This window comes from Tachyglossus aculeatus, chromosome Y4 (assembly GCF_015852505.1).
Source record: "Tachyglossus aculeatus isolate mTacAcu1 chromosome Y4, mTacAcu1.pri, whole genome shotgun sequence".
Lineage (NCBI taxonomy): Eukaryota > Metazoa > Chordata > Mammalia > Monotremata > Tachyglossidae > Tachyglossus > Tachyglossus aculeatus.
In genome coordinates, this window is record NC_052096.1 from 7,751,012 (window position 1) to 7,774,082 (window position 23,071).

The window sequence follows — 23,071 nt, forward strand, 5'->3', positions numbered from 1 at the left end:
GCTTTTCATAAACCCAAGGACTGAATTAAACAATTTTTCCCGAAACTTCCCTTCTCCCTTCCTTTGATCTAATATCTTCACTGCAAACGGCACCACCCTAGGAAGCAGAGCTGGGACTAGTACTTTGATCACTTGATGGCCAATCACGCAATTTCCTCCTGCCAATAGCAGAGGCACCTGAACGTCCAAAGTGGGCAACAAATGGCACCGAGTGGTCAATAGACTGGAGAAGCAGTGTGGCTTAGTGGAAAGAGCCTGGGCTTGGGAGTCAGAGGATGTGGGTTCTAATCGCGGCTCTGCCATTTATCTGCAGGGGGACCTTGGGCAAGCCACTTAACTTCTCTGTGCCTCAGTTACCTCATCTGTAAAATGGGATTAAGACTGTGAGCCCCAGGTGGGACAACCTAAAATGGAGATTATTATTAATAATAATAATAATAATAATGGTATTTGTTAAGCACTTAGTATGTGCCAAGCTCTGTTCTAAGATTAAGACCGTGAGCCCCATGTGGGACAACCTGATTACCCTGTATCTACCCCAACTCTTAGAACAGTGTTTGGCTCGTAGTAAGAGCTTAACAAATACCAGTTTTATTATTATTATTATTAACAGCTTGTGGAGAGCCCTCATTCTACTGCTGAGAGAGTCGGGGGGTACGCGACCAGTGACAACCCCACTTGGTGTGTTTCCCCAGTCACCATGATGACAGATTTTGGGACGCTCCACCCCTGGTATCATGGGAGGCAGCCCATCTGACTGGGTGGACTTTAGTATTGCCTCAGAGGACCACAGACGGCAGCTTGGGGGGCCTCATTTCTCAGGAATTGGGAGCGGTTAGAGGGCTAGCAGGATGCGGAGAGAAGAGTCCGTTTCCTTCCCCTTTTCTTTAATCTAGCCAAAAGCCTCAGCCTCACTAGATCTCAGTCCCCCTCCGACTGGTCTTGGCATCTCCATCCGACTGAAATGTGGGTGATGTCCTTCCTGCTGGTTCTGGGTGAGTCAGGGCGGGCCTCCACCTGAACTTCATATGGGCCCGGAGCCACGGGGTGGACAGGGAGAAGGCTGGGGAGTCTTTGCCCACTTTTGGAGCTCACAGCAGGACCTCTGACTTCTCCTGGGAAGGCCCCGGTCCCACCCAGGAGCAGGTAGGGTTTCCTCTCCCGGCTCAGCTCCCGGGGGAAAGGGGTGCTAGGAAGAACTGGCACTGCGCCAGGGAGGAAGGTCTGACTCCTCCACGGGTCCTGACTGGATGACCATGCTGGATCCAGATGGACGTTTTGGGGAATCACTTTTTTAAAAGCAGCATGGGAAGTGCGGGAACAACATGGCCTTAGTGGATAGAGTAAGGGCCTCAGAGTCAGGAGGACCTGGGTTTTAATCCTGGCTCCACCGTTTGTCTGCCGTGTGACCTTGGGCAAGTAACTTTGCTTCTCGGGGCCTCAGTCACCTCACCTGTCATCTGTCACCTCATCCCTGACTAAGCCCCCCTTTTCCTCAGCTCTTCCTCCCTTCTGCGTCACCTCGACTTGCTCCCTTTGCCCTTCCCCACTTCTCCCTGCCCCAAAGCACTTATGTATATATGTGTATATCTATTACTTTATTTTGATGCCTGTTTACTTGTTTTGATGTGTATATATCTATAATTCTATTTATTTATATTGATGCCTGCTTACTTGTTTTGATAGCTGTCTCTGCCCTTCTAGACTAAACCCGGTGTGGGCAAGGATTGTCTCTACTGCTGAATTGTACTTTTCAAGCATTTAGTGCAGTGCTCTGCACACAGTAAGCGCTCAATAAATATGACTGGATGAGTGAATCTGTGAAATGGGCATTAAGACTGTGAACCCCGTTTAGAACAGGGACTCTGTCCGACCTGATTATCTTAGAACAGTGCTTGATACATAGTAAGCTCTTAACAAATACCATAATTATTATTAAAAGGTAGAGGAGGAAAACAGGGCTGGGTTGAAGACTGGCACATCCTATTCCTTGAGATCTGTTGCCCTCCTGAGCCACCCAAGCTGAGTACAATAATCTCCCTGGGATAAGGACCTGGGCTCTAATCCCAGCTCCACCACATGCCTGCTGTGTGACCTTAGATAAGTCACTTTGCTTCTCTGGGCCCCAGTTACCTCATCTGTAAAATGGGGATTCAGATTGTGAGTCCCATATGGGACAGGGACAGTGTCCAACCTGATTAACTACCCCAGCACTTAGAACAGTGCTTGAAACATAGTAAGCACTTAACAGGTAGCAAAATAATAATAATTATTATTTCGTGTACCCTCCTCCTTCTGAGCCTTGGTCTCAGTTCATCTGGACACCCCCTACCCACCAGAACCCCTATCCCTCAGCCTTCTCTTGGCGCTCACTTCCTTTCTCTGGTCTCTTGCAGCTTTGGGCCTTGGGCGAGCCGGTGAGTCCCTCCTCCTCCTCCCTCGGTTGGTCCCGTTCCCCTCCTCCCTCCCCTGCCTTTTTTCCCCAGTGAGAAGGTCAACTAGGTCTACAGGATTGGACTCCCCCTCCCCTACCCACTGATCTTCCATGCCCAGGCAGGTCTCTTGCCTGAGAAATGCCCTGCCAGGGACCACCTCCCTCCACTGCTCTGATCCCTCCTCTTCCTGAGTGACTGAGGGAGCCTGAGGAGGGGGAAGAACTGCAGAGCACTGGATAATGGGGGAGGTGATAAGTTCAGAGGCCCAGGACCAGGGGAAAGCAATAATCGACCAAACAATCATGTTTATTCAGCGCTTATTGTACATAGAGCATGTACTAAACGCTGGGGAGAGTACATTGTGACAGAGTAGGTAGGCACATTCCCTGCCCACAGTGATACTTGGCTCAAGGTGAGTCTCACATTTCCCTACCCAGAGGCCCTGGGATAAGGCCTTAATGTGTGAGAAAGGTGGAGTTGGTTAGTACAGTGCTCTGCACAAGTAAGCGCTCAATAAATACAATTGAATGAAAGTCCCATGGGCCACAGTGCCCTGAAGAAACCAACTCTGTGATCCCCACAAATTGTCCTCTGCCTCTCCTTCTGGTGCTCCTTGGAGACCCAGTTGGGTCAGATCAAACTTCTGTCCTCCCACCCCGCTATCGTCTGCCCTCAAGAGATTCACCCCCATCCCTCTCTACCCTTAAGGTAAAACAGCATGGCAGATGGATAGAACACAGGCCTTGGTGTCAGAGAGTCATGGGTTCCAATCTCGACTCCACCATTTGTCTGGTGTATGACCTTGGGCAAGTCATTTCACTTCTCTGGGCCTCAGTTCCCTCATCTGGAAAATGGGAATCAAGATCATGAACCCCATGTGGTACAGGGACCGTGTCCAACCCGATTCGCTTGAATCCACCCCAGCGTTTAGTACAGTGCCTGGCACAGAGGAAGCACTTAACAAATACCATAATTACCCCTTCAGATGACCCCCCAAAGGCCACGCTGACCCTGAACCCGCGTTGGGTCAGCGTGTTTAAGGATGACCACGTGACCCTGAGCTGTAACGGCCCCCACTCCCCGGGGAACACCACCCACTGGTCCCACAACGGCATGGAAACTGAGACCCGGACCCCCACTTACAGCATCTGGGCCACCACCTTCAACGACAGTGGGGACTACCAGTGCCGGATGGGGGGGCTCGACCTTCAGTGACACCATCAGGCTGGTCGTCTACAGCGGTGAGTGCTGAGGCCAAGGTGTGGTGACAGAGAGCCCCACCCAAGGCCCACAGGAAACAGGAAGTAACAGGTGGCCTGGATGTACTAAGCGCTTAGTACAGTCCTCTGTACACAATAAGCGCTCAAAAACTATGAATGAATGAATGCTGGGAATGTCCTGAGGAGAGAATTTGTCAAATTGACTTCACCTGCTGAGGAGGACCAGGAATTAGAAAGAAGATTAACCTTGAGAAGCAGCATGGCTTAGTGGAAAGAGCACAGGCCTGACAGTCAGAGGTCCTGGGTTCTAATCCCAGCTCCGCCACTTGCCTGCTGGGTGGCCTTGGGCAAATCACTTCACTTCTCTGTGCTTCAGTTCACTCAGCTGTAAAAAATGGGGATTAAAATCTTCTCTTTCCTACCTAAACTGTGAGCCCCATGTGGGACAGGGGCTGTGTCCAAACTGATAACCTTGTAGATACCCCAGTGCTTAGAGCAGTACTTGGCACACAGTAAGTGCTTAGCAAATACCTTAATTATTATTATTATTACTATTATTAATAATTGTAATAGTAGTATTTATTAACTGATTCAACTGCTTGGGATGTACTGGGAACATATACAATAGAAAGAGGAGACCACACCTTTCAAAAGTTTATATTCTGATGGAGAAGACACCGACCTAAACAGACTAATATTCCATAGTTAGAAATGAGAAAATAGATGGAAATAATAAACTCCGATGAATAACTGGTAAATCCATGAGTCGATGAGGTGACTGGCATAATTTAGAATTAAGGGAGTAAATAAGGAAGGGCTCCCTGGAGGAGAGGAAAAGTGGGGTTTGTTAGTAATAGTAGTAATAGTATTTATTAAGAGTTTACTGTGTGCAGAACACTATACTTAGTGCTGGGAAAGGATACACAGTGGGGATTAGACATGGTGTAGACAAGGTCCTTGTCCCTTGGGGCGGTTTTCAGTGTTTTAAATTGATAATCCAAGCAGCTGTGTGGAAGTAAGATTGAAGAGGGGAGAAACGGGAGAAGAATGTCCTAATGGGAAGAGCACAGGCTTGGGTGTCAGAGGACCTGGTCCCTAATCCTGTCTCTTCCACTTGTCTGCTGTGTGACCTTGGGCAAGTCGCTAAACTTCTCTGTGCCCCAGTTACTTCCTCTGCAAAATGCGGATTAAGACTGTGAACCCATGTGGGACATGAACTGTGTCCAACCTAATTAGCATGTATCTACCTCAGTGCTTAGTACAGTGCCCGACACACAGTAAGTACTTCACAAATACCATCAAAAATGTTTAAAAAAAAACAGGGAACAATCCTCAAGTTGAAGGCATTGCTCCTTTGGATGGCAGGGGAGGAGTGGGAAAGTGAGGAGAAGAGCATGAAAGTCTGCTACTTCCCTGGAACTCATTCATTCATTCATTCATATTTATGGAGTGCTTACTGTGTGCAAAACACTGTACTAAGCACCTGAGAGAGTACAATAGAATAATAAACACATTCCCTGTCCAAAACAAGCTTACATTCTAGAGAGGGAGACAGACCTTAGTATGCATACATAGGTGAAGAAAGGAAAGGAAAGGAAAGGAAAGGAAAGGAAAGGAAAGGAAAGGAAAGGAAGGAAAGGAAAAGAAGACAGAAAAAAACAAAGTAAAGGAAAGAAGAAATTGCATATCTATCTATATAGATAGATATAGATATGGATGTAGATATATAAGTGCCTTGGGGCTGGGCCAGGGGTTGAATGAGGGGAGCAAATCAGGGCTGCGCAGAAGGCTGTGGGAGAAGAGGAAAGAGGGCTTAGTCAGGGAGTAATAATTGAGGTATTTGTTAAGAGCTTACTGTATGCCTGGCACTGTACTAAGTGCTGAGGTGGTTACAAGCAAATTGGGTTGAACACAGTCCCTGTCCCATATGGGGCTCACAGTCTCAATCCCCATTTTACAGATGAGGGAACTGAGGTCCAGAGAAGTGAAGTGACTTGCTTAAGGTCACACAGCAGACAGGTGGCAGAGCTGGAATTAGAACCCATGACCTTCTGACTCCCAGGCCCATGCTCTATCTACTAAGCCATGCCGCTTCTCCAGGCTTCTTGGACTCAGCTCAACTCCCTGTCTCCCCCAGGTTGGTTGCTCCTGCAGACCTCCGACTGGGTGTTCCTGGAGGGTGATCAACTGACCCTCAGGTGTCGGGGCTGGAGGGACGAACTGGTCTACAAAGTGACTTTCTACCAGGATGGTACAGCCAGGAAATATTCCCTGAATTCTACTGACTTCTTCATCCCTCGGGCCAACAGCAGCCACAGCGGCTCCTACAACTGCTCTGGGATCATCAAGAAACATTTCCATATGTCGGCGGCTCTCAGCATCACCATCCTAGGTGAGGAGGCAGGATTCGGGCTTGGGGTGATGAGGGCTCCCGTCAGGAAGCAGCATGGCCTAGTAGCTAGAGCTCGGGCCTGAGTTCTAATCCCAGCTCCGCCACTTGTCTGCTGCGTGACCTTGGGCAAATCATACCCGTGTGCCTCAGTTACCTCATCTTTAAAATGGGGATGAAAACTGCGAGCCCCAGGTGGGATATGGACTGCGTCCAACCTGATTACCTTGTATCCACCCCAGTGCTTAGAACGGTGTCTCCTATATAGTAAGCGCTCAACAAATCCCTCAAAACAAACACTGGGCATCCTTGGGTTGCAGGGAACAGATCCTGGGAAGCTGGCAATTGCCTCCTGTTGGGAGGGTGGATGGAAAGTGGGGTCCTTGGCACTTGAAGCTGTTTGGAGAGGGTATGCTGGGCACCATCTTTGGGCCTTGCCCTCACTGCTCCCAACTCTAGGGCTCTGCACCCCTTAACCCCCGGTCTACCCCTCTCTAGAGCTGTTCCCACCGCCCATGCTGAGAGCCGCCCCTTCCACCAAGCCCAGAGAGGGGAGCCCGCTGAACCTGACCTGTGACACGCAGTTGAATCCCCGCAGACCGGACCCCCGCCTCCGCTTCTCCTTCTACAGAGACAACCGGATGGTGAGGGGCTGGGACGGCTCGCCAGAATACCGGATCCCAGTGGCTCAGAGCGGGGACTCCGGCTCCTACAGATGTGAGGCGGCCACGGACACCAAGAGCGTCTGGAAACGGAGCCCCGAGATGTGGATCTGGGTGCAGCGTGAGTCGGGGGAGGCTTAGGTGGGGAGGAGAAGAGACAGATGGCAGGAAAGAGTAGTCAGACTGCACCCAACTCTAAGCTTAATCCTAACCATAACCCTAACTCTAGGCCTAAGCCTAATTGGTCCCCAGCTCTCTTGGGGACACCTGGCTTCCTCATGGATTTTTCACTGTTAAACACTTTACCTCATAAGTGCTCAACAGATATCACATACACCCACACTCTGACACAGACGAACTCCTCCTCTCAGGCATCCCCCAGCATGGGACCTGGCTCCATCTCCCCCTTCTTTTCTGCTACTTCCCCAAGGTGGCACAGTTGTATAGAGGTGCTGAGCCAGGGGGCGTGAATTTGACTGGCAGCGGGGTGGGTGGTGAAGTAGACTGATGATCTCCTTTATTCAAGGAGATAAGCGCTTAGTAATAATAATAATAGTATTGGCATTTGTTAAGCGCTTTCTATGTGCCAGGTTCTGTTCTAAGCACTGGGGTGGATACAAGCAAATCAGGTTGGATACAATTTCTGTCCCACATGGGGCTCACAGTCTTCACCCCCATTTTCCAGATGAGGTAACTGAGTCCCAGAGAAGGGAAGTGATTTGCCTAAGGTCACACAGCAGACAAGGGGCAGAGTTGGGATTAGAACCTAGTTCCTTCTGACTTCCAGGCCTTCATTAGCCATGCTGCTTCTTAGTACAGTGCTCTGCGCATAGTAATAAATCCCGTTAGTCAATTGTTTTGCTCACCATTTGGGTGAGAGGAGGGTGAAGCATCAGTAGGGAGGGGGAAAGTGCTTGGGAGTGCCTGGTGTTTCTCAGTTCGGGGAAGGGGACAGCCTCCTCTCTCCAGGGCAGAATTTCAGCCTCAGTCTCTGTCCATCTCTCTATCTTTCCTCCCTCTGTCTTTCTCTCTGTCTCTTCCTTCTCTCTTTTCTCCCCCTTTGTAGGTACCCCATCCTGTTGTCCCCCGATCTGGTTCCATGCCCTCTTCTACCCAGTGGTGGGAATCCTGTTGGCTTGGAACACATTCCTGTACATCACACTGAGAAGAAAGCTGCGCTGCCCCGTGAGAAAGAAGATGGACCAGATGTTCTTTGTGGAGTCCTACATGGGGGAACAGTGGGAGGAGGAGGATTGGTAGGAGCCATCAAGTTATCGGCAGCCCCCTCCGCCCCCCACTTTTCCTCTGCCTTTCTTAGTGTGCTTCCCCGGCTCAGCTCTCTGTAGCTCATCCGTGGCTGTTAGTGAGTCACTAATGCAGCAGGTTGGGCCTTGACAGGTCTGGAGAATGTTTAGAGATGTGGAGTTTGGGAGGGAAAGTTTTAGCCCTCACCCCACCCCTCTGGCTGTTCAGGTGGAAACGGGTGAATTAAACCTAGGTTAAGAAGCAGTGTGGCCTAATAGATAGAGCACAGACGTGGGAGTCAGATGGGTGTGGGTTCTAAACTCAATTCTGCCACTTATCTGCTGTGTGACCATGGCAAGTCACTTCACTTCTCTGGGTCTCAGTTCCCTCATCTGTTCAAAGGGAATTAAGACCATGAGCCCCATGTGGGACAGGGACTGTGTCTAGCCTGATTAGCTTGTATCAACCCCAGGGCTTAGAACAGTGCTTGGCACATAGTAAGTACTTACCAAATACCAAATCCTGTTTGCCTCCCCAGTCTTCAGGACCCAGAATTTCCGGCACTTAACGAAGAGAGGAGTTAGGGTCAAGGTGAAGAGATTCAGGATCAAGGTTAGAGAATCGGGAATAACTTTCTTTTTCACCACAGTAGTGGGAAGGGTGGGTCAGGGAGAAGGGGTAGGGTAAGGGGAGAGGACTAGGGCTGGACCAGGTTAATGGAATCATGATGCTCACATTTTTTTTTTTTTTGGCTACGGTATTTGTGCCAGTCACTGCACTATGTGCCAATCACTGCACTAAACGCTGGGCTAGATACAAGATCATCAGGTCCTACATGGGGCTCATGGTCTAAGTAGGACGGAGAAAGTGTATTAAACCCCCCATTTTGGGGACGAGGGAACTGAGGCACAGACCCAGATTCATCCAGCAAGTTTCATGACAGAGCAGGCCCAGGTTCTTCCCACTAGGCCCTCTGCTCCTCATGGAGGGGAACTAGAAACATCAGATGAGGGGTTTAGGGAGAGAACTGAAAGGGGCTTGGGGTATCCTGATCATTTAGGGATGGGTTTTTATCTTGGCAGTGACTACTGTATTGTACTGAGATGGAAAAAAGCAGTCAGCAGCTCAATAAAGCTTCCCTGCCTAGGACTACATCTGTTTAAAAATCTCTTCTATGCATGGAAACCAGGCCCTTCCATTAATTAATTAATTCAATCGTATTTATGGAGCGCTTCCTATGTGCAGGGCACTATACTAAGCTCTTGGAACAAGACAGCAATGCAGCCTCTGCCCCTCTGAGCTTTTCCATTCATAATAATAATGATGGTATTTGTTAAGTGCTTACTATGTGCGAAGCATTGTTCTAAGTGCCAGGGGGGATACAAGGTGGTTAGGTTGTCCCACGTGGGGCTCACAGTCCTAATCCCGATTTTACAGATGAGGTAACTGATGCTCAGAGAAGTTAAGTGACTTGCCCAAGGTCACATAGCAGACAAGTGGCAGATCCGGGATTAGAATCCATGACCTCCGACTCCCGAGCTTTGCTCTTTCCACTGAGCCACGCTGTTACGTGTCTGGAGCTATGTCTAGCTGCTTGTGCGTAAAGTCTAAGTAGGAGGGGGGGGATTGAATCCCCATTTTACAGATGAGGTAACAGAGGAACAGAGAAGTAAAGTGGCTTGCTCAAGGTCACACAGTATTCATTCATTCATTCATTCATTCATATTTATTGAGTGCTTACTGTGTGCAGAGAACTACTACGCGCTTGAGAGAGTACAGTACAACAATAAACAGACACATTCCCTTAGGAGTTTACAGTCTAGTGGGAGAAGACAGACATCAATACAAATAAATTACAGATATGTACATAAGTGCTATGGGGCTGGGAGAGGGAAGAGTTAAAGGGAGCAAGGCAAGGTGATGCAGAAGGGAGTGGGAGATGAGGAGATGATTAGTCTGGTAAGGCCTCTTGGAGGTGATGTGCTGTCAATAAGGCTCTGAAGGCGGGGAGTGCCATTGTCTGTCAGATTTGAGGAAGGAGGGAATTCCAGACGTGGGCTAGGGGTCAGTGGCGAGATAGGTGAGATGGAGACCCGGTGAGAAGAGGGAAGTGTGTGGTGATGGGGCCCCATGCACCATGGAAAGGTTGCAGACATTGTTTGAACGTATGCCGTCCTTTTGCCATATTTGGTATGGGCCTTAGACCCTGTGGCCCATTGGCTGGGTCCCGGCAACCAAATCAAATAAGTATATAGACTCCGTCCAGCTCTTCACCAAATCTGCACCAATTCAGTCCCCACTGTGCCAAATCTGCACCAATTACTGTGATGAGCAACAGCAGTATATAAGTTCGTTACATGGGCACTTGGCGCCTTTTCCCTTAAGGTAGGGAGATAATCGTGTGTGTTACCCCCTATTCGATCTTACCAATAAAACTTCATTAAAACTTTCAATAGTCATATGCCGTTTCGACTAATTCTTTAGTCGCCCGGTGACCTTGGTAGCCATCCAGAACCGCCACCGCCATCCTGTGGGCTGGGCTGTAGAAGAAGAGTAGTGAGGTGAGATAGGAGAGGGCAATGTGGCGGACTGCTTTGAAGCCAATGGTGAGGAGTTTTTGTTCGATGCGTAGGTAGATGGGTAACCACTGAGTGTTTTGAGGAGCAGGGTGACATAACCTGGATGTTTTTATAGGAAAATGATCCGGGCAGCAAAGTGAAGCATGGACTGGAGTGGGGAGAGATGGGAAGCTGGAGGTCAGCAAGCAGCCTGTTGCAGTAATCCAGGTGAAACAGGATGAGTGACTATGGCAGAGCCGGGATTAGGACCCAAATCCTTTGCCCCCCAGGCCTTTGGGAAAGTATGATACAACAATAAAGAGTGATAATCCCTGCCCACAACAACCTCATAGTCTGGGCGGGGTGGGGGGGAGATAATAATTATAGTATTTACTAAGCACTTACTATGTGCAAGGCACTGTACTTAGCACTGGGGTCAATACAAGCCAATCGGGGTGGACACAGTCCCTGTCCCATGTGGGGCTCGCAGTCTCAATCCCCCTTTTACAGATGAGGTATCTGAGGCCCAGAGAAGCTAAGTGATTTGCCCAAGGTTACACAGCAGATGAATGGCAGAGTACCAGGCCCGTGCTCTATCCACGACCCCATGACGCCCGTTGAGACGTGGTCCCTGTTGGGGTAAAAAGGGTAATTTGCAATAATTTGAGGTGAACGTCTCAGACAAGCTATGGACTCGAAACACAATCCTGTCCACTCCAGCTCCGGACTGGACTTCCAAGGAGGAGGGCGGGCATCATTCCAAGGATTGAGCCATCTCGAAACCAACTAGGCAAATATCACCGTTCATGAAGCATTGCAGGTTGATTGTGGTGGTGGCTCTCACCCATTTTTTGCGGGAGGGAGTGGGGAGTCAAAATTATCCAGTGGGGAAATCTCCTCACAGGTAATTAACAGCCTATTTTGCTCGACAGGATATTTTCCTCTAGACTGTAAGCTCTTTGTGGGCAGGGAACGTGTCTGCTTATTGTTGCACTGTACTCTCCCCGGCGTTTAGTCAATGCTATGCACACAGAAAACGCTCAATAAATACGATTGAAACTGAATCTCAATTCCTCCCCCTGCCCCCTGTCAGTAATAATGCTCAAGATATTAAGCAGCGTGGCTTAGAGGAAAGAGCACGGGTTTTGGAGTCAGAGGAGGTGGGTTCTAATCCCTACTCCACCACGTGTCTGCTGTGTGACCTTGGGCAAGTCACTTCACTTCTGTGTGCCTCAGTTCCCTCATCTTTAAAACGGGGATTGAAACTGTGAGCCCCACGTGGGACAACGCGATTACTTTGTTTCTATCCCAGCGTTTAGAACAGTGCTTGGCACATAACAAGCTTTTAACAAATACCATTATTATTATAATAGAGCTGAAAGGGGAATGTCAGAAGAAAGAGCAAACGACCCTAGTTCTTAAGAGAACCGAAAAGCAAAACCAATTTCCCTGACCGGGAATCGAACCCGGGCCGCGGCGGTGAGAGCGCCGAATCCTAACCACTAGACCACCAGGGATGCTACGTACTCCCTCTCCCTAAATAGAAAGCAAACACGAGTCAGCTTTGTGGCCCAATCTGGCGATTTTAAATGGAATCCTGAGTTTTGGAAAACCAGGGCAGCATCCCCATCAGCAGCAGCTATTCCCAGGAGCTGCCACACCAGGAATCCATCCCATCCAGCATGCTAGAGAAGAGTCAGAGTGGAGCTAGAGGAGGTAAAGCAAAGAGTTGGAGAGGTGTGAGGCAGCTGCCTAACCCTAACTAACCTCTCAGATTTCCTGTTCCAACCCAGCCCGCACACTTTGCTCCTCTAATGCCAACCTCCTCCATCACTTTGCCCCCTCCTACGTCACCTCGTTTCTCTCCTTCTCCAACCCAGCCTGCATATTGGCTCCTCTGGTGCTAACCTTATCACTGGGCCTCCATCTCACCTGTCCCGCTGCCGTCCCTTGGCCCACGTCCTGCCTCTGGCCTGGAACCCTTTCCCTCTTTAATTCCACCAGACAACTACTCTCCCCCACTTCAAAGTCTTACTGAAGGCACATCTCCTCCAAGAGGCCTTCCCAGACTAAGCCCCATTTTTCCTCATCTCCCACTTCCTTCTGCATCACCCAGACTGGCTCCCTTAGCTCTTCCCCCGTCTCCCAGCCCCATAGCACTTATGTAATATATCTGTAATTTTATTTATTTGTATTGATGTCTGTTCTCCCCTTGCACCTCCCCTCTGGACTGTGAGCTGGTTGTGGGCAGGGATTGTCACTCTTTATTGCTGTATTGTACTTTCCCAAGTGCTTAGTACAGTGCCCTGCATACAGTAAATGCTTAATAAATATGACTGACTGACTGAATGAATGAATGTACTCACCACCAACCCTTCTCCCACATCCTGCCACTGGTCCGGCATTTCCTCCCTCTTCCAATCGGACAGATGATAGCTTTCTCCACCTTCAAAGCCTTATTGAAGGCACATCTTCTCCAAGAGGCCTTGCCCGACCTAAGCCCTTGTTTCCTCTCTTTCCACTCGCTTCTGCGTCATCCTTGAACTTGGATTTGCTCCTTTTATTTACCCTTCCTTCAGAACCACAGCACTTATGTACATATCTGTAATTAATGTATGTATATTATTGTGAGAAGCAGCATGGCCTAGTGGACAGAGCCCAGGCCTGGGAGTCAGAGACCTGTGTTCTATTCCTGACTCCATCACTTGTCTGCTGTGTGATCTTGGGCAAATTACTTCACTTCTCTGGGCCTCAGTTTCCTCATCTGTAAAACGGGGATTCACACTGTGAGCTCCATGTGGGACAGGGACTGTGTCCAACCCGATGATCTTGTTTGTATCCACCCCAGCGCTTAGTACAGTGCCTGGCACATAGTAACAAATACCACAGTAAGAACATTAGGTTAGATTATTGTCTGCCTCCCCTTCTAGACTGTAAGCTCATTGCAGGTTGGAGAGGTGTCTACCAACTCTGTGATATACTCTCCGAAGCACTGAGTGCTCAATACATATTACTGATTGATACAGAGCACTGTAGAAGGCATATCTCCTCCAAGAGGACTTCCCTGACTAAGCCCTCTCCTTTTCTCTTCTCCTACTCCCTTCTACGTTGCTCTGACTTGCTCCTTTTATTCATCCCCCCTCCCATCCCCACAACATTTATATACATATCTGTAATTTATTTCACAACTGCCACCTCAACATTTCAGCATTAGCCCAAGTACTTGATTTGCTTGTATCCACCCCAGCATTTATTACAGAGCGACGTAGGAGGGAGTGGAAGAAAAGGAAAAGAGGCTTTAGTCAGGGAAGGCCTCTTGGAGGAGATGTGCCTTCAATAAGGCTTTGAAGTCGGGGAGAGTCATTGTCAGGTATGAGGAGGGAGGGCGTTCAGGACAAGAAAGGGTGGGGGAGAAGGTAGACAAACTGTTCTGTGTTAGGGATGGTGTCTATACTTAGTGAATGATAATGCTGTACATATACATATACATATACATGGAGAAGCAGCGTGGCTCAGTGGAAAGAGCCCGGGCTTTGGAGTCAGAGGTTATGGGTTCAAATCCCAGCTCCACCATTTATCAGCTGTGTGACTTTGGGCAAGGTAACTGTGTGCCTCAGTTACCTCATCTGTAAAATGGGGATGTAGACTGTAAGCCCCCCGTGGGACAACCTGATCACCTTGTTAACCGCCCCAGCGCTTAGAACAGTGCTTTGCACATAGTAAGCGCTTAATAAATGCTATCATTATATATGAACTCAATGAAGCAACAAATACAATACAATACAATAATACAATATATACAATAATAAATACAAAGAGAAAAATGAATGATTAAGATATCACTAGGGGAGGGGGCAGCCTGGGTAATGAAGGGGCATTGGTGGTTCAGTGGTAGAATTCTCGCCTCCCACGCGGGAGACCCGGGTTCGATTCCCGGCCAATGCAGGATTTGCATTTTGGGGCGTGAATTTCAATTCCTAATCGGATAAAGGGAATCGCCCTTTTGGGCCTTGCAAGGTAGAGGGGAGAATCTTGGGCTCAGGACATTGAGAATGTAGAATCCTCGAAGGAAGGGACTCTTTGCTCTATGACCTGGGGCAAATAGCTTCACTTCTCTGTGCCTCAGTTCCCTCATCTGTAAAATGGGGATTAAGACTGTGAGCCCTATGTGGGAAAGGGATTGTGTCCAAGCCGTGTATCTTGTATCTATTCCAGCGTTTAGAACAGTTCCTCAGACATAGTATGGGCTTAACAAATATCATTATTATTATTATTATTATCTGTAAAATGAGGAATGATACTGTGAGCCCGATGTGGGCCAGGGTCTTGTTCAAGACGATTTGCATGTATCCACCCCAGTGCTTAGTACAGTGCCTAGCACACAGTAAGCCCTTAACAAATACCACAGTTATTATTATTATTATTATTATTATTATTATTATTATTATTATTATTAACTTTCGCTGTCGGTACCCAAGCATCTAGTAAAGTGCACTCTCTGGGAGAGCAATCTGTTACAAAAGTTGAGCAAGGGGATTTAGCACCAGTGAGATTGGAAGAGCTAAAGGCCTGAGACAAAATTAAGAGCCTCTAGAAGAGTCGTCCTTCAGTGTGAAGATAATGGTGAGATTGCACCCATGAATGTGAGTTTCTTGAGAGAGAGAATCTCTTTGATACTTGCACACTGTGCTTGTGAAATGGGCCTTAGACCCAAAGAAAGCAGCAGGGCATTAACCCAGGCAAATTCAGCACTTTCTCTCAACTCACAAGATCTAGGAAGGACATGAAACACGAAAGTGTGTGAATATTTTGGTTGGCATGAGGCTCAGCTGGGGTTGTATCTAGGGGTAGATAAATACGATTGATTGAATGAATGAATGAATGGAGGGAAAATGAAAGATAACTGTGAAAGCAAGCACTATCCTCAGTGACCGAGACCACTCTCCGTGAATGCAGAGATTCATTCAACCGTATTTATTGAAAGCCTACTGTGTGCAGAGCACTGTACTGAGTGCTCGGGAGAGTACAGTGCAACAATAAACAGACACATTCCCTGTCCACAACGAGCTTACAGTCTAGCGGTATGCTCTGTTAGTGTTCAGATATAACTCCTCGATTAAAAAAAAATTCTGAGCAACTGTGGCTAGGGTGGTCACTGACAGCACTAGAGAATTCTGGATTGTAAGCTCTTTGAGGGTAGAGATCCTGTTTATCAATTCTAATAATAAAAATAATGGTGGCATTTGTTAAACACATACTATGTGCCAGACACTGTACTAAGCACGGGGATCAATACAAATAAATTGGGTTGGACAGTCCCTGTCCCACATGGGGCTTGCTGTCTTAATATCCATTTGACAAATAATGTAACTCTATTGTACGAAACTATTGTATCGTACTTCTGCAAGCATTTAGTACAGTACTCTGCACACAGTACGCATTCAATAAATACAAGTGAATGATCTATTTCATTCCCCAAGTACTTAGAACAGGGCTCTGCACACAGCACTCAATAAATATCACTGGTCGACTGATTGGTCTCCTGTGGCTAAAATAATACATCAGTCAGTCAGACAATCGTATTTACTGAGCACTTACTATTTAAAGAGGGCCGTACTAAGCGCTTGCGAGAGTACAATATAACAATATAACAAACACATTCTCTGCCCACAGTGAGTTTACAGTCTAGAGGGGGAAATGAAAAATACCACTGATTTTTTTAAAAAAGTGTATACTTATCTGGTGGAACTGACTAATGTTTGTATTTCTGCCCTTTCCTGGTGTCATTCATAAGTTACAGTTTCTGGAACTCTAAAAATAAGTATAACGAATATAAAGGCATCCAGTGCCTTAGTCCAGGAGAGGAGACAGACCTGCTGAAAACGGAAACTTATTGTGGGCGGGGAATGTCAGTCAATCGTATTTGTGTCACCTCTTTGTTTACATTTCAAAGCATCTAGTACAGTGCACTGCACCAAGTGGGTGCTCAATAAGCGACATTACTAATATTGATAATGGTATTTATTAAGGGCTTCCAGTGTGCCAGGCACTATGCTAAGTATGGGGTAGAGACAAGATTACGGGACACAGTCTCTGAGCCACACGGGCCTCACACCTTTAAATTGTCCAATATAAAACTAAATTAATAAAGTTGTGGCTTTCCAAATTTTTGGAGAAAATTCCCATAGCAGAAAAGAGAGAAATCTCCAGGAAGAAAATGACAGTCTCATTCCCCTTGTCAGTAAAGCTGATTGTGAGCAGGGAATGTGTCTACCAACTCTGTTATAGTGTACTCCCCCAAGCACTTAGTACAGAGCTCTGTCCAATAAATATGATTGATTAAAACAGAGTTAGTGGCCCTATTGTGGTGAAATTCTTCCTAGAGAATTTGTGACCTATTGCCGTATTGTGTGTCCCGAGAAGAGGGTTTTACTGTGGTCCTGTGTGGTATAGAATGCACAATATTTTAACAAGCAATCTGACCTGATTATATTACCTATTGCTCCCAAGAGTTTTTATTACAGTCCTCTCACATTTATTATTATTTTACCAATAGCTTGGTTTTGTCATGATTATATCATTACCCAGAGTTATAATTAAAACATAGTTAAAAGTAACCTGATATAATAAATATCTTGAGAGTAATAGGTAATATAATCAGATCAGTCAGATTGCTTGTGTTTTAGACTGTGAGCCTGTTAGTCTTTTAGACTGTGAGCCCACTGTTGGGTAGGGACTGTCTCTATGTGTTGCCAACTTGTACTTCCCAAGCGCTTAGTACAGTGCTCTGCACACAGTAAGCGCTCAGTAAATACGATTGATTGATTGACTGATTGTTAAAATATTATGCATGCTATACCACACAGGACCACTGTAAAAAAATAATGGAATTATTTTGCATTTTCTTCCCGCTAAAGTTATTTGCCCAATAAATGAAGAGGAGAGGGGGAGGAGGGCGAGTTCTGTTCCTGGTTACTGGAGAAAAAAGGGTAAAAGGAAGGAGGGCAAAAAGGGGGCACTAAAAAGCCAGGTCTTGGTAACAGAGGAGAAAGTCAATGGGCTTCAGCACAGGAACATAAGCAATAAAAAGGGCGGTGCAAGTAGGCGGTTTCCGTAGTGTAGTGGTTATCACGTTCGCCTCACACGCGAAAGGTCCCCGGTTCGAAACCGGGCGGAAACAGTTTGTTTTTTTTTTTCCACCCCATTCTCATGGAAACCAGCTCGACTTAATGATATTTTCTCGGCAGGTCCTCAGAAGCTCCGTGGGGCCCAGAGGGCGGAGAGCAAAGGTGAGGGGCGGGTTATGGGCGAAGGAGTCGTTCGTTGGGGGCAGGCCTAGAAGGAGGCGCTTGGCTAGGTACTTGTGGGCAGGGAATGTACCCATTCTATCGTTCTGTTGTCCGCTCCCAATCGCTTGGTACAGTGCACTGTACGCAGTAAGCGCCCAATAAATACCTTTGATTGATTGGCAGCCCGCAGCTCGCACGGAAGCGCCTGATCGGACCTGATACCACCCTGATCAAATTTCCATCCCCGCCTCCCCGGTTCTCGGGACCAGCCTCCGCTTCTGGGAAAATAGGGGAGTCGGCTATCTCCAAGCCCTTCCCGCTCCCAGCTCTGCCACGAGTATGCTGAGTGACCTCGGGCAAGTCACATAACTTCTCTGTTCCTCAGTTTCCGCAACTGTAGAAATGGGGATTCAATACCTATTCTCCGTCCTGCTTTGCCTGTAAACTGTAGGTGGGAATCTGCCCTGATTGCATCTTCTTTGGACAGGCACTATGCCCAACCTCTTTAATTTGTATCTACACCACTGTTTAGGATAGTGCTGGCACATAATAAGATCTTGAAGCAGCGTGGCCTAGTGTTCTGATATAATAAATGTCTTGGGAGCAATAGGTAATATAATCAGATTAGTCAGATTGAAAATATTATGCATTCGGTACCACACAGGACCACAGTAAAACACTCTTCTCGGCATATACAGTACAGTAATAAGTCACTTAGATTCTCTTGGCAGAATTTCTGATCCTTCATTTTAGATGTGGTGCCCTGTGCTCGCTTCCTAAATGGCGCTCTTTACCCGCAAGCGCGGCGAGAAATGGCCAAAAAATAAAAGCCCACGGGGAGCAAAAATGCTATGGCAGCGGTGGGATTCGAACCCACGCCCCCGAAGAGACTGGAGCCTTAATCCAGCGCCTTAGACCGCTCGGCCACGCTACCCACTGGAAAATGCCATCTTCTTGCCACTATTCATACTAACAGAATCTCCTATGGAAAATCAAATTTTTTTTTTATGGTAACTGTTTCATTTTAAATTGGCATCTGTTAAACCCTTACCGTATGCCAAGCATTATAGCAGGCGCTGGGGTGGATGTAAGGTAATCAGGTTGGACATAGTCCATGTCACACATGAGACTCACAGTCTCAATCCCCATTTTACAGATAATAATAATTGTGGCATTTGTTAAGTGCTTACTATGTGCCAGGCACTAATGGAGGATACGAGATAATCAGGATGGACACAGTCCCTTGTCCCACATAGGGCTCCTAGTCTTAATCTCCATTTTATAGATGAGGTTCTTGAGGCCCAGAGAATAATAATAATAATAATGGTATTTGTTAAGCACTTACTATGTGCAAAGCACTGTTCTGAGCGCTGGAGAGGATACAAGGTGATCAGGTTGTCTTCATCCCCATTTTCCAGATGAGGTAACTGAGGCACAGAGAAGTTAAGTAACTTGCCCAAGGTCACACAGCTGACAAGTGGTGGAGTTGGGATTCGAACCCACGACCTCCGACTCCCAAGCCTGGGCTCTTTCCACTGAGCCACGTTGCTTTATCCTTAAATAGTCAGCCTCTCGAGTGCCAGGGACCAAAACAATAACAATGCACTCATTCAGTCGTATTTACTGAACCCTTACCGTGTGCGGAGCACTGTACTAAGCTCTTGGGAATACTGATGAGGGGAAGTAATAATAATGATAAGGGGAATTACGATATGAATTGTGGCATGGGTTATACATAAGCTTATACCTAATATATATATTAAGTATCTGTGCGCTCTACACACGGTAAACACTCAATAAATACGATTATTAGTTGAGTGTGTACCATGGGCCCAGCCCCGTTTGTGCTGCTATGAGTTGGGGTTGAGATTCGGGGCGAACTTGCCCGAGGTCACATAGCAGACATGGGGCAGAGCTGGGATTAGAACCTAGATACTCTGACACCCAAGGGCTTTGCTTTTTCCACCAGACCCCACTGATAGCAGACAATTGGTGGACCTAGAATTAGAACTCAGGTCCTCTGACTATTCCCAGGCTCATGCTCTTTCCATTTAGGCCACACTGCTTCTATTGATGAATTAATCAACGATATTTATTGAGCTCTCACTGTGTGCAGAACACTGTACTATGTGCTTGGAAAAATGAACAAATATCTTAATAGGATTAGAAGTACCCGTTGTTGGGTAGGTACCGTCTGTATATGTTGCCGATTAGTACTTCCCAAGTGCTTAGTACAGTGCTCTGCACACAGAAAGCGCTCAATAAATATGATTGAATGAATGAATGAATATGTGCAGAACATTCTACTAAAATCTTGGGAGAGTAAAATATAACAGAGTTGGTAGACATGTTCCCTGCCCTAAACGAGCCTACAGTCTAGAAGGGGAGTCTAGACTGTAAGCTCGTTGTGGACAGGGAATGTGTCTGCTTATTGTTGTAGTTTACTCTCCCAAGCGCTTAGTATAGTGCTCTGCACACAGAAAACACCCAATAAATACGATTGAATGAATGAAGGAATGAATATAGATATGTACATAAGTGCCGAGGGATTTAAGACGAAACTAATAACTGTGGTATTTGTTAAGCTCTTACAATGATAGGAGCACTGTACTGAGTGCTGGGGTAGTTGCAAGTTAATCAGGTAGGATACGGTCCCTCTCCCATGTGGGCCTCTCTGTGTAAGTAGGAGGGGGAAAAGGGAAGCAGCGTGGCTCAGTGGAAGGAGCACGGGCTTGGAAGTCAGAGGTCATGGGTTCTGATTCCGACTCCGCCGCTTGTCAGTTGTGTGACTTTGAGCACGTCACTTAACTTCTCTGTGCCTCAGTTACCTCATTTGTAAAATGGGGATTAAGACTGTTGGCAACCTGATCACCTTATATCCTTCCCAGCGCTTAGAACAGTGCTTTGTACAAAGGAAGCGCTTAACAAATGCCATCATTATTATTGAAAGGTATTTAAGATCCCCGAAGAGAAAGGTAAAATCTCGGTCATTCCCCACAGCGCCCAGCTTTTTCACACAACGCACACTCCGGATAGTCTAATAGGACTATCCCTCTAGACTGTGAGCCCGTTGTGGACAGGGATTGTCTCTATTGCTGTATTGTACTTTCCAAACGCTTGGTACAGTACTCTGCACACAGTAAGCTCTCAATTAATACGATTGAATGAAAGAATGAATAGGAGAAGGCGAATGCGGGACCTCGGCTACAGGAAGCAAAGGGCGCCCCAGTAAAAATTATAATTTTTTTTATTACTGTTATTATCTTTTCCCCTCTCCCCACACCTACACATCCTTTTAGCTCTACGTTCCACCAGCCCCTATTCCATGATAGAAGCCCTTCTCCCCCATCCGTCTCTCGCTCTCTCTGCTGTCTGGTTTTGCCGGGAATTTGAAGGAATAACGCCGCGGAGAAAGTTGTTTCTGGCTCAGGAGATCCCAGGGAAACCAATCGTGGCTGGTTAAAGGGAAATATCCAAAAAGACGAGATGGAGATGCCGGGGATCGAACCCGGGGCCTCATACATGCGAAGCATGCGCTCTACCACTGAGCTACATCCCCCACTCTGTTTCTTTCCCTTTCGTAGCCCTCCCCGTGCTAAACTACATCTCATACTACGCTGATTTTCGTTGACCTTTTCCAATCAATTGTAATTTTTTAAGCCCTTACTATGTGCTGAATTAGCAGACACATTCCCTGCCCTTAACGAGCTTACAGTCGAGGGGAATGAATGAATGAGACCGACATTAATAGGAATAAATAAGTAATTTATATAGAAATTTCCCTCCAGAGTCAGAGTCCTGAAGATCTCTCCATCTTTTTTTTTTAAATGGTATTTGTTAAGCGCTTACTATGTGTCAGGCACTGTACTAAGCGCCGGAGTAGATAGAAGCTAATTGCATTGGGCACAGCTTGTTGTGAGGAGGGATTGTGTCTGTTCATTGTTAATTATTATTATTATTATTCTCTCCCAAGCGCTAAGTATAGTGCACTGCAACATAGTGAGCGCTCAAAAAATACGATGGAATGAGCAGAGCCCATGTCCTACATGGGGCTTCCCAGTCTTAATCCCCTTTTTACTGATGAGGTAACTGAGGCACAGATAAGTGAAGTGACTTGCCCAAGCTCACACAGAAGACTTGTTCTGACTCCCAGGCCCCTGCTCTTTCCATTCCATCTGTGAGGGAAACTTTTAGGCAGTTACTGACTTTTGGTCCTCTTTAAGGTCTAGTGGCCATTAGGTGAGAATCTATCCAAAGGCCACTCTCACCTCCTCAAAGCTCTCCTGCCTCCAGTTCCACTTTCTCCTCCTTCCCTGCTTTCAGCCTTCTTTGGGGTCCCCTCTAACTTCTAAAATAAACAAATGAATAAATTATCCCACCCTCCTCTCCTCACTGACTCTCTTGAATGTCTCACTCTCCTCTGGATCTTTTAAACGTGCTAAGGCCTAAAAAGCCTTCTCTGGACCCTCCCACACCCTCCAGCTATCACCCTATATCACCCCATATCACCCCATATCACTTCCATTCCATTCCGTTGTATTGTCCTGTTCCAAGCGCTTAGTGTAGGACTCTGTACACAGTAAGGATGCAATAAGACCATAATTATTAGTAAATACCATTGATCGATTGAATGATTTCTGACCAAACTTCACTCCCCTCCACCAACATTCTCAATTCTCTGCAATGTGGTTGCCACCCCTTTCTCTCCTTTTGGCTATGTCCAATGGGTTCTCATCTCTTTGAGCTCTCTCCCTCTTTTATGGTATTTTTTAAGTGCTCACTATGTGTCAACCACTGTTCTAAGTACTGGGGTAGATACCAGTTAATTAGGTCGGACAGTCCTTTTCTCTCATGAGTGCTCACAGTGTAAGATTCTTCTCTGTATCGTTCCAATTTTAGCATATGTGCGCCAATACAAGTACTAGTCTGCCTTACCTACTATTCCAGAAATTCTGTCTAGTTTTGGCAGCTGGAACCATGTGGGAGGTCAAGAGTGGGAATGAAGGAAGACCAAGTGAAATGGGAAGTGGTATGGGGAGAGAGTTGAGGGTCTTCTCCGGAGGGTAGGGAATGGGTGGAGATGGGCTGAGAGCGAGAGGACCTTATCCCATCCAATATCGCGAAAATACAGCTGCTTCCACGGAAAAATCTGGTGATACTGATCTCCAGTGCTGCGAGAAAAAGCGAAGCTGTCAGAAGTGGGATTCGAACCCACGCCTCCAGGAGAGACTGCGACCTGAACGCAGCGCCTTAAACCGCTCAGCCATCCTGAC

At 47.0% G+C, this 23,071-nt stretch overlaps 1 protein-coding gene and 6 non-coding genes across 7 annotated transcripts; 3 read left to right on the top strand and 4 right to left on the bottom strand.

Annotated features, from left to right (window-relative positions):
• Positions 1–566: 566 nt before the first annotated feature.
• Positions 567–7,966, top strand: LOC119946877 (high affinity immunoglobulin gamma Fc receptor I-like). The gene is given in 7 exon segments (XM_038768356.1): positions 567–995; positions 2,397–2,417; positions 3,421–3,629; positions 3,631–3,676; positions 5,793–6,047; positions 6,543–6,827; positions 7,773–7,966. Coding segments are annotated over 7 exon segments (1,041 nt in total). The 5' UTR covers positions 567–964.
• Positions 7,967–11,954: 3,988 nt separating this feature from the next.
• On the bottom strand, positions 11,955–12,026 carry TRNAE-CUC. Its single transcript has one exon. It is a non-coding gene; the product is annotated as a tRNA-Glu (tRNA).
• Positions 12,027–14,383: 2,357 nt separating this feature from the next.
• On the top strand, positions 14,384–14,454 carry TRNAG-CCC. Its single transcript has one exon. It is a non-coding gene; the product is annotated as a tRNA-Gly (tRNA).
• Positions 14,455–17,616: 3,162 nt separating this feature from the next.
• Positions 17,617–17,689, top strand: TRNAV-CAC. Its single transcript has one exon. It is a non-coding gene; the product is annotated as a tRNA-Val (tRNA).
• Positions 17,690–18,650: 961 nt separating this feature from the next.
• On the bottom strand, positions 18,651–18,732 carry TRNAL-AAG. The gene has a single exon. It is a non-coding gene; the product is annotated as a tRNA-Leu (tRNA).
• Positions 18,733–21,285: 2,553 nt separating this feature from the next.
• Positions 21,286–21,357, bottom strand: TRNAA-CGC. The gene has a single exon. It is a non-coding gene; the product is annotated as a tRNA-Ala (tRNA).
• A 1,631-nt stretch (positions 21,358–22,988) lies between these two features.
• On the bottom strand, positions 22,989–23,071 carry TRNAL-CAG. The gene has a single exon. It is a non-coding gene; the product is annotated as a tRNA-Leu (tRNA).